The sequence below is a fragment of the Pan troglodytes genome, chromosome 5 (genome assembly GCF_028858775.2).
Source record: "Pan troglodytes isolate AG18354 chromosome 5, NHGRI_mPanTro3-v2.0_pri, whole genome shotgun sequence".
NCBI classification, from domain to species: domain Eukaryota; kingdom Metazoa; phylum Chordata; class Mammalia; order Primates; family Hominidae; genus Pan; species Pan troglodytes.
This window is the reverse complement of record NC_072403.2, coordinates 30,494,613-30,507,902: the sequence shown is the minus strand read 5'-3', so window position 1 is coordinate 30,507,902 and position 13,290 is coordinate 30,494,613. Positions and strand designations below refer to the sequence as shown.

At 44.2% G+C, this 13,290-nt stretch overlaps 1 protein-coding gene across 2 annotated transcripts in view; it reads right to left on the bottom strand.

The window, feature by feature from the left end:
- Nucleotides 1-2,234: 2,234 nt before the first annotated feature.
- The window catches only part of ALDH5A1 (aldehyde dehydrogenase 5 family member A1), a 38,907-nt gene continuing 27,851 nt past the window's right edge, over nucleotides 2,235-13,290 (bottom strand). Inside the window, exons 8-11 of one of the 2 annotated variants that reach the window (XM_054685414.2) lie at nucleotides 13,043-13,201; nucleotides 7,876-8,045; nucleotides 3,870-3,928; nucleotides 2,235-2,544 (exon numbers count right to left, since the gene is read on the bottom strand). In XM_054685414.2, coding sequence (XP_054541389.1) covers nucleotides 2,339-2,544; nucleotides 3,870-3,928; nucleotides 7,876-8,045; nucleotides 13,043-13,201 — 594 coding nt within the window. In that variant the 3' untranslated portion in view covers nucleotides 2,235-2,338. 2 annotated transcript variants of the gene reach the window in all.

The window sequence follows — 13,290 nt, the reverse complement described above, 5'->3', positions numbered from 1 at the left end:
AACAATAAGCTATTTCCTTTAATTAGAAAATTGATCAAGGATATACAATGAGTCTCTGGCCTCAATTTATGAACCCATGAGCCAAATATGCAAGAAGACTCAAAATTTGCCACCCAGCCAAAGAATCTACTGGCTTACAATGTTAAAAATTTATTTGGAAGTATTCCTGCACACATCTCAGCATCGGTAATCCAGAGTTATAAAAAATAATGTTGGAACATTTGTATTCTTTTTTTGAGGTGGAGTCTCGCTCTGTCATCCAGGCTGGAGTGCAGTGGCGTGATCTCTGCTCACTGCAAGCTCCGCCTCCTGGGTTCACGCCATTCTCCTGCCTCAGCCTCCAGAGTAGCTGGGACTACAGGCACCTGCCACCACATCTGACTAATTTTTTTTGTATTTTTAGTAGAGACGGGGTTTCACCGTGTTAGCCAGGATGGTCTCGATCTCCTGACGTCGTGATCTGCCTGCCTTGGCCTCCCAAGGTGTTGGGATTACAGGCGTGAGCCACTGTGCCCAGCCCAGCATTTGTATTCTTAATAGAAAAAGGAAGGATACATCTAAATCACAAGTAATTAAAATGTTATATAAAACCACCTAAAAACTACACAAATACAGAGAAGACATTAACTGTCAAAATGCTGAGTATGTGATTCTTGACAGGGCCGGGGCAGTGTCACTAGGAGATGAATTTCAGCTCTTCCTTCTCCTTGGGACCTTGGGAATGTGGCTAGTACACTCCACGCCAGATGCCAGGCAGCTCCCTGTGTGCCCAGGGTCTTGCCAGACCTTTAGTTACTCAACCATAGCTTCCCAGTGGCTCAATGAGGGATGTTAAATCCTAGGTGGGGTTCAGGAGTAATTGCATCTAGCACTACTTTCATTCACATTTTCCTTCCACAACCCAGAATAACCACAAGATGTAAGTGGAGTCTACACAGACAGAGATGGGGAAAGGAAGGTGCTTCGTCTCCACCTACTTGGCCGCCTAATTGGATTTGCATCTGTTTAAGATTACGGAGTCTTTCTTTCAAAGTGAGAGGCAACGCCGGTCATAGCGGCTTTTGCTTTTTGTGCGTTATTTGAATGATGAGCTGTAAAAACTCTTATTAGATAAAAGGTGCCTGAAATTCAAGGGCTCCTACCTCTTCTACAAAGTGGGTTGGCAATTACAGAAATTCTTTCCCTTTTGGGTTGACTGTGGTGAAAGTACTTTTGCTCTTTTGGAGGTGAGGGAGCAGCACCACACCACGACAGAAAGAACAGGCTCAGGTGACAGCCACTTACTCAGGCTCAGGTCGGTGGGCAAGTGGGCACTGGCCTCCTCCCATCTTGGCAAAGCCACTGACAGTAGGCAAGGAAGGGCTGGGCGGTGCTGCTCGTAACAATGGCTCTTGTACGTCCTTAGAATTTTCATTTTTTTATGAAGTGCTTTTACTTTCTCTCTGGCTCACAGTATCGCAAGGAGCTAAGTAAGGCCTGTATGGAATCTCCACTGTATCCATGGGATGGGAGGTGCTGAACACAAGCCCAAGGCAACAAGGCCACTCGGGGAAGGAGCCAGGCCATGCCACTGCGTGCCTTCCATCCTACCAAGCTGCTTCTGCTATTCTTTGCTTTACACTTCAGCTCATTTCCTCAAGGAAACGAAATGAAGTGGCAAACAGGACAGAAATGAAAATAGAATTCTTTAAGTGGTAAATTTGGGACAATAAAGGCATCAATTAAAAAATGGTTCAGGAATAGGGAGAGGTGCTCCTTTGTGCCTCACAGAAGCACGGACAATTCTGTGCTATTTATTGTCTTTGAAAGAGGGTTCACTCAAACCTCTGCCGCAACACCTCCAGATGCACATTCGGTGTCTTCTGTGCTGAGCTGGCAAATGCCGGGGAGGGGTGCTGTGCCCCTCATCTGCCTGCCAGTCACAGTCAAGGGTCTCCTTCAAGGTGCTCTGGGCCCATGTTCTGTAGCAACATGGGGGATGGTTGTGCCACTGCCCAGGCAGTGATCAAGCCTTTGTGACGGCCCATGGGGCTGGGCCTGCCTTGTGCTGTGCCTGCTCTGAGGCAGCTGGGGCTGTGGTGGGGAGCCAGGGCCTCATTCTGTAAACCCAGTGCTGGTTCTCTGGGAGTCTGCAGCCACAGGCACGTGGCACATATTGGTCCCTAGTTACATTAAGGGCAGGGGTAGGATTTGCATCTGTTTAAGATTACAAGGACTGGATGAGTTCTGAAAAATTCATAATTCTGAAAACCTATTAGTTTATTTAAAATAATGGATGGCATGTACCTATATATGTAGGTAAGTCTCCTTTTAAATTTTTTTAAAGAACCAAAGAATCCTACAAGCCCCCGTAACACACATACTTGAGTTCCAGATACTCATCAATGCCATACTTGGACCCCTCTCGCCCAAGGCCGGACTGCTTCACTCCACCAAAAGGGCACTCCACGGAGGAAATTAATCCTTCGTTGACGCCAACCATGCCCACTTCCAGCTGCTCTGCCACTCTCCAGATCTGGGCTGGGTCTTGAGAGTAAAAATAACCTGTCACAGGATAAAAGGACATATATGGCATTTAGAAGAGTCATTAAAGACATCATGTCTAAAGATGAGGGCACCATTGATGACTTTTTGTCCAGTCACTTGGGCCTGGAGTCTTCCCTGCTCCCAGATAAAGTCCCAGGTTGTTCTTGTCCACTTTTTCATCTCAAAACCTTTGAAAGTCACCTCTTGCTTCAATTCTACTCTCACTATCTCCTATCGAGACCCTCTTCCTGTTTTCTACTATTCAATCCACCCTACACACCTGTTAGATTTCCACACGACATTTTTGCCCAAGCCTTTCGATAACTCCTGATTATAAAATAAGGTTAAATTCCTTAGTGGGTATTCAACACCCTCTTTCCCCCAAGTAGTTTCAATCAACATTTCTGGCTTCATCTTCCATTAATCACCAACCATCCTCTCCAAACCTGTCAGCCAAATTCTCCTCACCCTTTCTTAACTTTGCTTCTGAACTCCCTTCGTGCCCTCTGCCCAGAATCTCTCTCCTCCAGCTTCTGCACAACCAGAATTCTGCCCATCATTTATGACCTAGTTCAGGGTACGTCTTCCTCCACCATCACCCCATCGAGAAGGAAGAGACAAATGCTGAACTCAGTGTTATAAACGTCCTTGTGCACACATCTTACTCCAGCTTTATGATAACTCTAAGGGACCTCATAGCATGCTTATCATTCCTCTTGGTATAAATAGTTCTCTTACAGCTAGAGGGGAAGCTTCTATAGAGCTATAGTGGCATCTTGTATGTCTTTGTATCTTCTGCAGTACTTCATTTGCTGTGGATGCTATTACATAATTTTCTCAGGGTTATAGAGTACATGCAGTGACCACCTGGCCCATCTCCAAACTAAAGGAACGGCAGCCATCAGAGAGGCACCTCTGCACACACCATCTTCACTCCTTTCATTGTCCCTGACACTCCTTGCTGATGCCCTTCCTCTTCTGTTCAGGCTTACAGGAGCCACGCAAAAGGGAAGAAAAAGCATTTGGAATTTCTGGGGATTAAGCCTCTGAGAACGTGGGACTTTGAAATGTGTGCAGTTCTCCACCTAGAAAAGTAGAATAATGTGCACCTTCTCTTCTCCCCACAGCTGTAATTAGAGAGCTCCCAAATGTGTATCATGGGGACAAGGCAAAAGTACACATACTTGCACAAATCCAAATCCATTCCACCACTTGGAAAGCAACAAAACACATACCTCATTGACGTTTCTGTCTCAAAACCCAGGGTGATGTTTAAAAGGTAAATCTGGCATGAGCTGGAGAAAAATGATTATGACTGGTATTGAACAAGGACAAACACCTACCTGCTAACCCAACGTCAGCTGCGTTAGCGATTGCTATAGCCTCCTCCTCTGTATCGAACCTGCCAAATTAAGATAGGTCATAAAAAATGTAAGGGGGAGAGGAAAGGAAACCAGTTTTCTTTTCTCCTGATTTGTTTCCCAAATAATCACAAGGAGTAAATCAGAGTTTTGCAAAGAGATCCAAGAGCAGATTGCAGAAGAAAGCAGCACCATTCCCCGATATAACTCAGTGATCAAGGCTAGCATGCTCAAATCAATACTGGCTTCATCTCTCCTAAGAGAACAAGAAAAAAGCAGACCAACATGTAGGGAACTGTGGCATATCCAGAACATCAAACAAAATCCCTTTAAAAAAAAGGATTACTACTCTTGGTACCCACGGGGAATATATAACAATCATAACAACTACTTTAGAAGCAAGCCTGATGTAGCAGAAAGAAAACGTTCAGAAGGGGTTGGGGCCAGGTTCTAATGTGTCCTCCACCACTGCTTAACAATGGCATGATGCTTGGAGTCCCCTCCTCTCTGAAATGAAGGAATGCACCAAAGCCCAGGCCATCTCTTCTAGCTTTAAAATTTTATTTCACGAATAAGATGTCAGTGATATTTTTCTGTTGTTCCAGAATTGTAACTGGGGCAAAAAGTTCTAAGCACCCCAATTTCTAAATTCAGAGATCTACCAGCAGTTGGAACCAGCTGTCTCTCTGCAGGGCTTGCAAAGGGGGACTGGGCAGAGCCAGCTCCGAAAAGTCAATTTGTCCAAGGGTACACAGTTATGAAGTAGCAAAGTCTAGAGCTACATCATAGTCAACTGCAAAGCCTGCATTCTCAACCAATGCCTTCCTTTGGTTTCCTGTGAAAATGTCCAGTTCACATTTTATGTAAAAAGTTTTTATTAAAACAAAGAAGATGAAAGTTCTTCAAGGGTCCATTTCCCCAACAGTGGAATAAAAATAAACTTCATAAGAAAGATGTAACAAGGCCAGTGAAGTACATAATAAGAAAGATTTCTGGTCCTGGATAAGATGGTACAGATAGCACCAGCTGCCAGCTGTCTCTGTGAACCCAATGCTGGACATGCCAGAGGAAAGAGAAAGAGAATCATAGTCAAAACCATCAACAACAGCAACAAAACCTCAATCGGAAACTAGCACCAAAAATGCAAGAAATTTCTGGAGGCCAATAAATTGGTTGGATCCTAGGGGAGAATGATGGCCTCACGTGAGAGCGAGCTTGAGACCACCCATGCGGGAGTGGGCAGGGCAAGGGCAGGGCTGCACGTCTCCTACCACGCCTGTGAGTTCCAGGTGATCCTGCCTACAAACCTGGGTCCCTGGATCAATGCGACATTGCTACAGGTAGAAAAGCAGCAGGGCTGGCTTGGGGCAGTGAGCCAGTGCTCGTGCCCAGCAGGTACACCAGCCATGGGAAACAAGTGTAGGCAACGGCAACACCAGCAGCCTCTTCTCCCCAACCTATTCCAATAGAGGGAACTGCAAAATACCCCAGCGGAAAGGATACTTGGGGTGGGGGAGTGGCACTGAGACTGGATTTTAACACTAGAGCCATCCTCAGTGAGGCTCAACCCTTTGCCCTCCAAATGTATGAGGAGCACAAACCAAGGCCTAAGCTTTTTACCACAACCCACGGGAGATATTACAAGCCAAGGCTGCCAACGGTGCAAGGGGTTAAAGATGAGCTCACAGGGAAAATTACAAGATGTCTGAGGAGCTCCGAGACTAAGAAAGATAAAGCAGCACAACCTATACCACGGGAGACAGAAATAGTGGAAGAGAATAAAAATGTTTTTTTAAAAAGGACAAATAGCCACAGCAAAGTAGGGGAGAATAATGAAGCAGGAAGAATCAGTTATGGGGAAGAACCCACTGGAGATATCAGGGATGGGAAAAACAATTGTTGAGATAAAGGTCTTGGTGGGTGGGGTGGAAGCCAGAATGAGTATATCTGAAGAATGCATTAATATGCTGGCAGATGAGGGGAGGGACTCGCAGAAGGCATCAGGAATGAATCAGGAATGAAGAGATGGAATGAAGAGACAAGAGAAGTAGGGCACAGAAGTAGAAGTATCACAATAATAGACTACTTGGAAGGCTAGAAAAGCATAAATGAAAAGAAGAAGAACATCTGGAAAAATAATGACAAAAAATTTTCCAGGACTAAACAAACCTGTTAGATATTAATGAGCTGGGCATGGTGGCTCACGCCTGTAATCCCAGCCCTTTGGGATGCTGAGGCGGGTGGATCACTTGAGGTCAGGAGTACGAGACCATCCTGGCCAACATGGCGAAACCCTGTCTCTACTAAAAATACAAAAATTAGCAGGGCCTGGTGGCAGGCGCCTGTAATCCCAGCTACTCAGGAGGCTGAGTCAGGAGAATCGCTTGAACCCATGAGGCAGAGGTTACACTGAGCTGAGATCGCACCACTGCACTCCAGCTTGGGTGACAGAGCGAGACTCCGTCAAAAAAAAAAACAAAACCCAAACCAAAACAAAAAAACCGTATTAAAGATATTAGGACCTCAACTGAAAAACCTCACTGTGTGCCATACCAGATAGTAAAATTTAAGAACATCAAAGATCAAGAGAAATTCTAAATGTTTCCAAAGAGAAAAAATAGATCCGTTTCAAAGAAGCAAGAATCAGATTTCTTGGCAATAACCCTGGATAAAAGTAGATAAAGAGGCCGGGCGTGGTGACTCACACCTGTAATCCCAGCACTTTGGGAGGCTGAGGCTGTTGGATCACTTGAGGTAAGGAGTTTGAGGCCAGCCTGGCCAACATGGTGAAACCCTGTCTCTACTAAAAGTATAAAAATTAGCCAGGTGTGGTGGCACATGCCTGTAGTCCCAGCTACTCGGGAGGCTGAGGAAAGAGAATCGCCTGAACCTAGGAGGTGGAGGTTGCAGTGAGCCGAGATCACACCACTGCCCTCCAGCCTGGATGACGGAGTTAGACTCCATATCAAAAAAAAAAAAAGAAAAAAAAAGAAAAAAAAAAGTGGATAAAGGAGTAATATCTCCAAAGGGTTGAACCTAAAATTTTATCCAGGTAAATTATTATCTGCTTATGAATGGGAGATAAAAGACCACAAAAGGACACAGAAAGTTCATGTCCTATGGAGGCCAATGAAAGAATCCTTTGAGGTATAATACATTAAGAAGGAAAATGAGTTCAGGTCTGAGCACGGTGGTTCATGCCTGTGATCCCAGCACTTTGGGAGGCAGAGGTGGGCGGATCACTTGAGGTCAGGAGTTCAAGAACAGCCTGGCCAACATGGTGAAACCACATCTCTACTAGATTACAAAAAATTAGCCAGGCATGGTGCGCGTGCCTGTAGTCCCAGCTACTCGGAAGGCTGAAGCATGAGAATCGCTGAGATCATGCCACTGCACTCCAGCCTGGGTGACAGAGCAAGACTCCATCCTCCATCTCAAAAAAAAAAAAAAAAAAAAGTTCAGCAGAAAGTAAGAAAAAGTAAATTAAAGAATTTGAGGCCAGGCATGGTGGCTCATGCCCATAATCCCAGCACTTTGGAAGGCCAACGCAAGAGGACTACCTGAGGTCAGGAGTTCGAGACCAGCCTGGCCAACATGGTGAAACCCCGTCTCTACTAAAAATACAAAAAATTAGCCTGGTATAGTGGTGGGTGCCTGTAGTCCTAGCTACTCTGGAGGCTGAGGCAGGAGAACTGCTTTAACCAAGGAGGCAGAGGTTGCAGTGAGCCAAGATCGCACCATTGCACTGCAGCCTGGGCAACACAGTGAAACTCCATCTCAAAAAGAAAAAAAAATAGAATTTGATAAATTTTATGGTCCAAATAAGTTATGATTTTTTTAAAAACCCATAAATTGCACTCTGCTCTTCAATGGACTCAACACAACTGTCTGCCTCCTGGCCAGACCTCAAAGCAGCCCAGGAATCTCAGGGTTTCCTATGTTCTCTTCTATTCTTCCTCCCATCTCCCCGCTGGCTGGAGGATCTTACTTGATAACTGGTGCCAGAGGCCCGAAAGTCTCTTCATGAGTGCACAGCATGTCCTGGGTGACATTGCACAGCAGGGTAGGCTCAAAGAAATTTTTTCCAAGTTGGTGTCGTTTTCCACCTGTCACAACGGTGGCACCTTTAGAAACGGCATCATTCACCTGTTTCTCCACCTGTGTAATGAGGAAGAAAAAAAGCTTTCCACATGATACAATCTTTTAGAATGTTTAAACTGCAGAAAACTATAGTTCCATTTTTTTTTCTTTTTTAAAAAAAGTAGGTTAACAATAAAGCATGCTGGTTTCCTTTTGTAGAAGGAACCACATTTGCAGAGATTCAGAAGCAAGAGTGCCACCTTCTTCCTTGGTCTTTGATATCTTCTAGCTGTTTGATCTTCCTATTTGTTGAATGGTCTAATATATATTCGCTTCTTTCTAGGCCTGCGGCTCAGCCGTTTGCTTGGATTTGCTTTCATTGCATTCTGCGGTTATTTCTAGCTTCTTGGATCCCATGTTGTCCTATTTCCTGAACTGAGTTTTTGTTGCTTTCTGACACACATATTCTCCTCAAGTAGTTGTTATTTATTTATTTGTTTTTGAGATGGAGTCTCGCTCTGTCACCCAGGCTGGAGTGCAGTGGCACGACCTTGGCTCACTGCAACCTCTGCCTCCCAGGTTCAAGCGATTCTCCTGCCTCAGCCTCCCGAGTAGCTAGGATTATAGGCACCCACCACCGCGCCTGGCTAATTTTTGTATTTTTAGAAGAGACAGGGTTTCATCATCTTGGCCAGGCTGGTCTCGAACTCCTGACCTCGTGATTCACCCGCCTTGGCCTCCCAAAGTGCTGGGATTACAGGAGTGAGCCACAAGGCCTGGCCAAGCAGTTGTTTTAAAAAAGATGCACTGGATGTGGTCTAGTTTCTGAATTTTCATACACCAAGTTTCTGGTGTTTTGTACTCCACCTAATTGATAATTTGCTTGAGTACAGAATTCTGATACAAAATAACTTTCAGAACTTTGAGTGCACTTCTCCACTTCCGGTGTTGTTGAGGAAGTTTGAGCCAAAAATGGTTCTCACCCTTTTTCTTCTTGATAGCTTTTTCCTCTCTGAAATCTCCTAGGATCTTCTATGCTCTGATATTCTAAAATTTTAGCCATATATATATATATATTTTTTTTTCCCTTTTCATTCATCCTACTTGGTAAGCAGTGAAATCTTTCAATCCGCAGAATAATTATTTTCCCCTAACTCTGAGAAGTTTCCATCTATTATTTACTTGGTAATGTCACTTCCTCCATTTTCCCAATTATTTCACTCCAGAACTCCTACTACTGGACGGGTATTAACAGGAGTTCAGATTAGTTCTGATTTTTTTTTTGGTATTTCTATTATATTTTTTGCCTCTCTATAGTTTGCTTTAAACTCCATAAGATCTCCGAAATTTTATCATCTACTTCAGGTACCGAATCTTGTGACAGTCATGTGTCTAATTTCTACAGACTCTTTGTTTTCATTGCTTCATTTCCTAGAACATACTTCTTTTTTTATTATTATTATACTTTAAGCCTAGAACATACTTCTTATTAACAGTTTACAGATGTACTATCTTCCCAAAATTCTTGCAGGACACTATGAGATTTTTAGAAAATTTCCTTCCAGTTCCCTAATTTATCTGCTTCCTTCAGGGACTATTCTGTTTGTTCTTCCTGACCTTTCCTCTTATGTGCTGGTGGTTTTCCCATCATGATCCTTGGTTGTTCATCTTTCTGAATGAAGGACTGAGTTGTCGAAACTAACCTGGTCGGCTCCTTCTCAGCTCCAGCAGTGTGTTTGGGGGACACACACACACAAGGACTGGGTTGATCAATTTGGGGATGTGTGGCATGAGTGGTCTTTGCTGTTTTAAGCTTGGGTTTATTCTAACTTGCAGGCTTCACATAAGGGCAGCTCCCTTCCCCAAAAGGCAAAGTCGAGAGAGCCCTACCCTGATGTACCTAGCCTCACTCTTGAAGCTGTAGTCTGCCTAGATACCTACTATATTTCTTCAGAAAAACTGTCCTGCCCAGAACAAATGCCTCTGCTGTCTCGTGTGTCTTGGTGGTGGTCGTGGTGAGGAGGGATGGTGGGAATGACCCAGAAAATTGTGCAGAAGTAGAATCAACCAGCTTCATCTCCTCCCCTCCTCCTATTCCTACTTTCTGTAGCCACCAATTCTAGAAAGGCTCTGTCATTTAAAATGGCACCAATTTCCTCTGCAGGGTTCCCCTGGGTAGACCCATCTATTTTGACTTCTATTAACACAATCCCTTCTGAGTTCCAGAAGTTCATTACAATCTTTGGTTCACTGGAGTTGTTTTCCCTTCCATTTTCACCTGAATTTTCTGTTTTGCTTTTGTTTTTGAGACGGAGTCTCGTTTTGTTGCTCAGGCTGGGGTGCACTGGTGCGATCTCTGCTCACTGCAACCTCCGCCTTGTGGGTTCAAGAGATTCTCTTGCCTCCGCCTCCTGAGTAGCTGGGACTACAGGTGCTTGCCACCACGCCTGGCTAATTTTTCTTTTCTTTTTTTTTTTTTAGAGATAGGGTTTCACTATGTTGGTCAGGCTGGTCTCAAACTCCTGACCTCAAGTGACCCACCTGCCTCAGCTTCCCAAATGCTGGGATTATAGGCGTGAGCTACCGCGCCCGGCCCTCAGCTGAATTTTCTATAGGGTTTCAGGAAGGTAAATATAGGTGTGAGTGTTCTGTCTTTGAGACTGACTCTTTTAAAATCCATGCCCCCCCTGCAATGCTCTCATAGTGCATCACCTGCAACTAATCCCCATCGGCTAGGATGGCTTACTTTCTATGAATTTTATATTATAAAAATAATTCTACTTAACAAAAATACCCCCTTGCTCCCCAAATATAATCTGCTCTGCCCTTTTCTTGTCATATTAATGTGAGATGCAGTGTTTTTTTCCTAGAACCCACTCTATGACAGTATGTACACTAGAGCCAACACAATGCAGTGTTTTTAAACAAGGTGGTTTCCACCAAATTTCTCTCCAGCAAAAAAGAAATCTCGCTGTCTGCCTGTTTGAAGTCCTGGCATACAGCACCATCTGGAGGACAATGTCTGCGTCTTCCCTTTGGGGAAAAAATCTTCAAGACAGAGTGGTTTCCCAGCCTGGCTGCAAACTAGCATCATCCTGGGGCACTTAGAAAATGCCAATGCCTAGGCTGACTACACATAAATTAACACCTAGTCTTCTTGGATGGGTCCCAGGCAACTGTAGTCGATAAAGGCACGGTGTGAGTTAAGGACCACCACTCTAGGACTTGAACCACAGCTGGCCTAGACCCAAATTGCCTTCACTAGACAAGTGAATACCCCTGGCTTGTCCCCAAGGTCCAAAGTCACCTCTAAAATGCAGGTGGTTCCAATGTAAATTTTAATGTATTTTCTTTATCTAGAGTAATCCCAAGACAGTAACTAGAAATTTATCAGAGCTCTGTCAAACCTCGAGGCTTCCCTGGGTTTCCCAAGGCAATGGATGTGGGTTCAGCTGAGTTGACTGCCCACGGGGTGGAGGCAGCCATGGAGTCAGGGCTTGGTTCTCAGGCTCTGAGGAGGTTGAGGAACAGCGGTGGGGCTGTGCTTCCCATGATGAGTACTGACTTGACTGTCACTTGCTTCTGGTTCTTCAGTTGCATCCAGGGGCTGGCTGTGCCTCCACTGTGTATCTCCCTCTGACCACCTCTCCTCCCTTCTTTCCCACACACAATCTTCAGCTTCTACTGTCTTCCTGATTTAAAATATTCTGTTAAAACCATTTCTGGGTAGGCATGGTGGCTCACACCTGTAATCCCAGCACTCTGGGAGGCCGAGGCAGGTGGATCACCTGAGGTCAGGAGTTCGAGAGCAGTCTGGCCAACATGTGAAACCCCAGCACTACTAAAAATATAAAAAGTAGCCAGGCGTGGTGGTGGGTGCCTGTAACCCCAGCTACTCGGGAGGCTGAGGCAGGAGAATCGATTGAACTCAGTGGGGCGGAGGTTGCAGTGAGTCAAGACTCACCACTATACTCTAGCCTGGGCAACAGAGCGAGACGCCGTCTCAAAAACAAAAAACAAAAAACTGCATGTTTGATATTACAAGAAACTTTCTTGTGACTCCAAAATGGATTTTTTTTAAACAGTAGAATAAGGAGAGAAGTCTCATATAGCTAGTAGTATGGATTATAACATTTTTTTAAACAAACAAATCTTTCCTAAAAGCAGTTTCCCCTCAATATCTCTAAATCCTGAACATGGCATCTGTGATTCTGCACCCCCGGCTGGGATACTTTCATGAAGGACTGTTTTAGACAGGGATTTTGTCATTAAGAGAAGAAAGAACAGGACAACATCAGCATTACAGCCGAAACGCAAACCATCTCAAAACCAAGCCAGTCTTCCTTTCCATAGGTGTTCCAAAAGATAAATGAACTTTGTCTCAAGATCCTAATTGCTGAGGCAGTGAGGGATAGAATTATCATCACTATAACAAAATTTAGGGAGGATAGTAAAGAGCTACAGTGACAGACCGCATGGGGACTTGGTGCAATGGCAGGGCTATAGCAGCTCATGACCAGACAACAACCCGATTCATATAACTGGTAGGCAGAATTCACTTTTCTCAGGTTTCTCCATTGTTTACAAAATAGGCTTGCCGGGCACTTCACCAAAATGACTTTTTTGTTTTCATTTTTTTTTTTTTGCCGTTTAACATGTTTTTTTAAGCTATTATTAATTTTTTAATTATTTTAACCTTTGTGGTTTTTGTATGAAAACATCGTTGAAAATTCCATTCGATTCCATGTATAGATGTAGATCTCTCATACTCTATACTCTAATCAGGGTAGTTAGCACATCTATCGCCTCAAACATTGATCATTTCTTTATACTGGGAACGTTCAAAATCTACTCTTCTAATAATAGCTATTTGAAAATATACAATACATTGTTGCTAATTACAGCCATTCTACAGTGCTGTAGAACACCAGAGCTTATTCCTTCTGTCTAGCTGTAATATTCTGTCAACCCACCCCTCTCTAACCCCACCCCTCCAGCCAAAGTGTTTTTTGCTGATTAAGCTTTTCATATTGAAACCATGAAATTTACTTTCACAAATAATACAATATACTTACCTTTTCTACCGCTTTTTCATTAATTAATGGGCCCTGAGTAGTTCCTTCCTCAAATCCATTACCTACGCGCAGGTTCTTCTTCATGGCCTCGGCGAATGCTTTTACAAAGGCATCATGGATACCCCTTTGCACCAAGAATTGGTTTGAGCAAACACAAGTCTGGACAGGAGACAAAAACAAACCCACACAGGCTGTCAGAAGCTGCAGACCTGACCAGTGAACGTGTGGCTGCTACCGCCTCTCTGTGA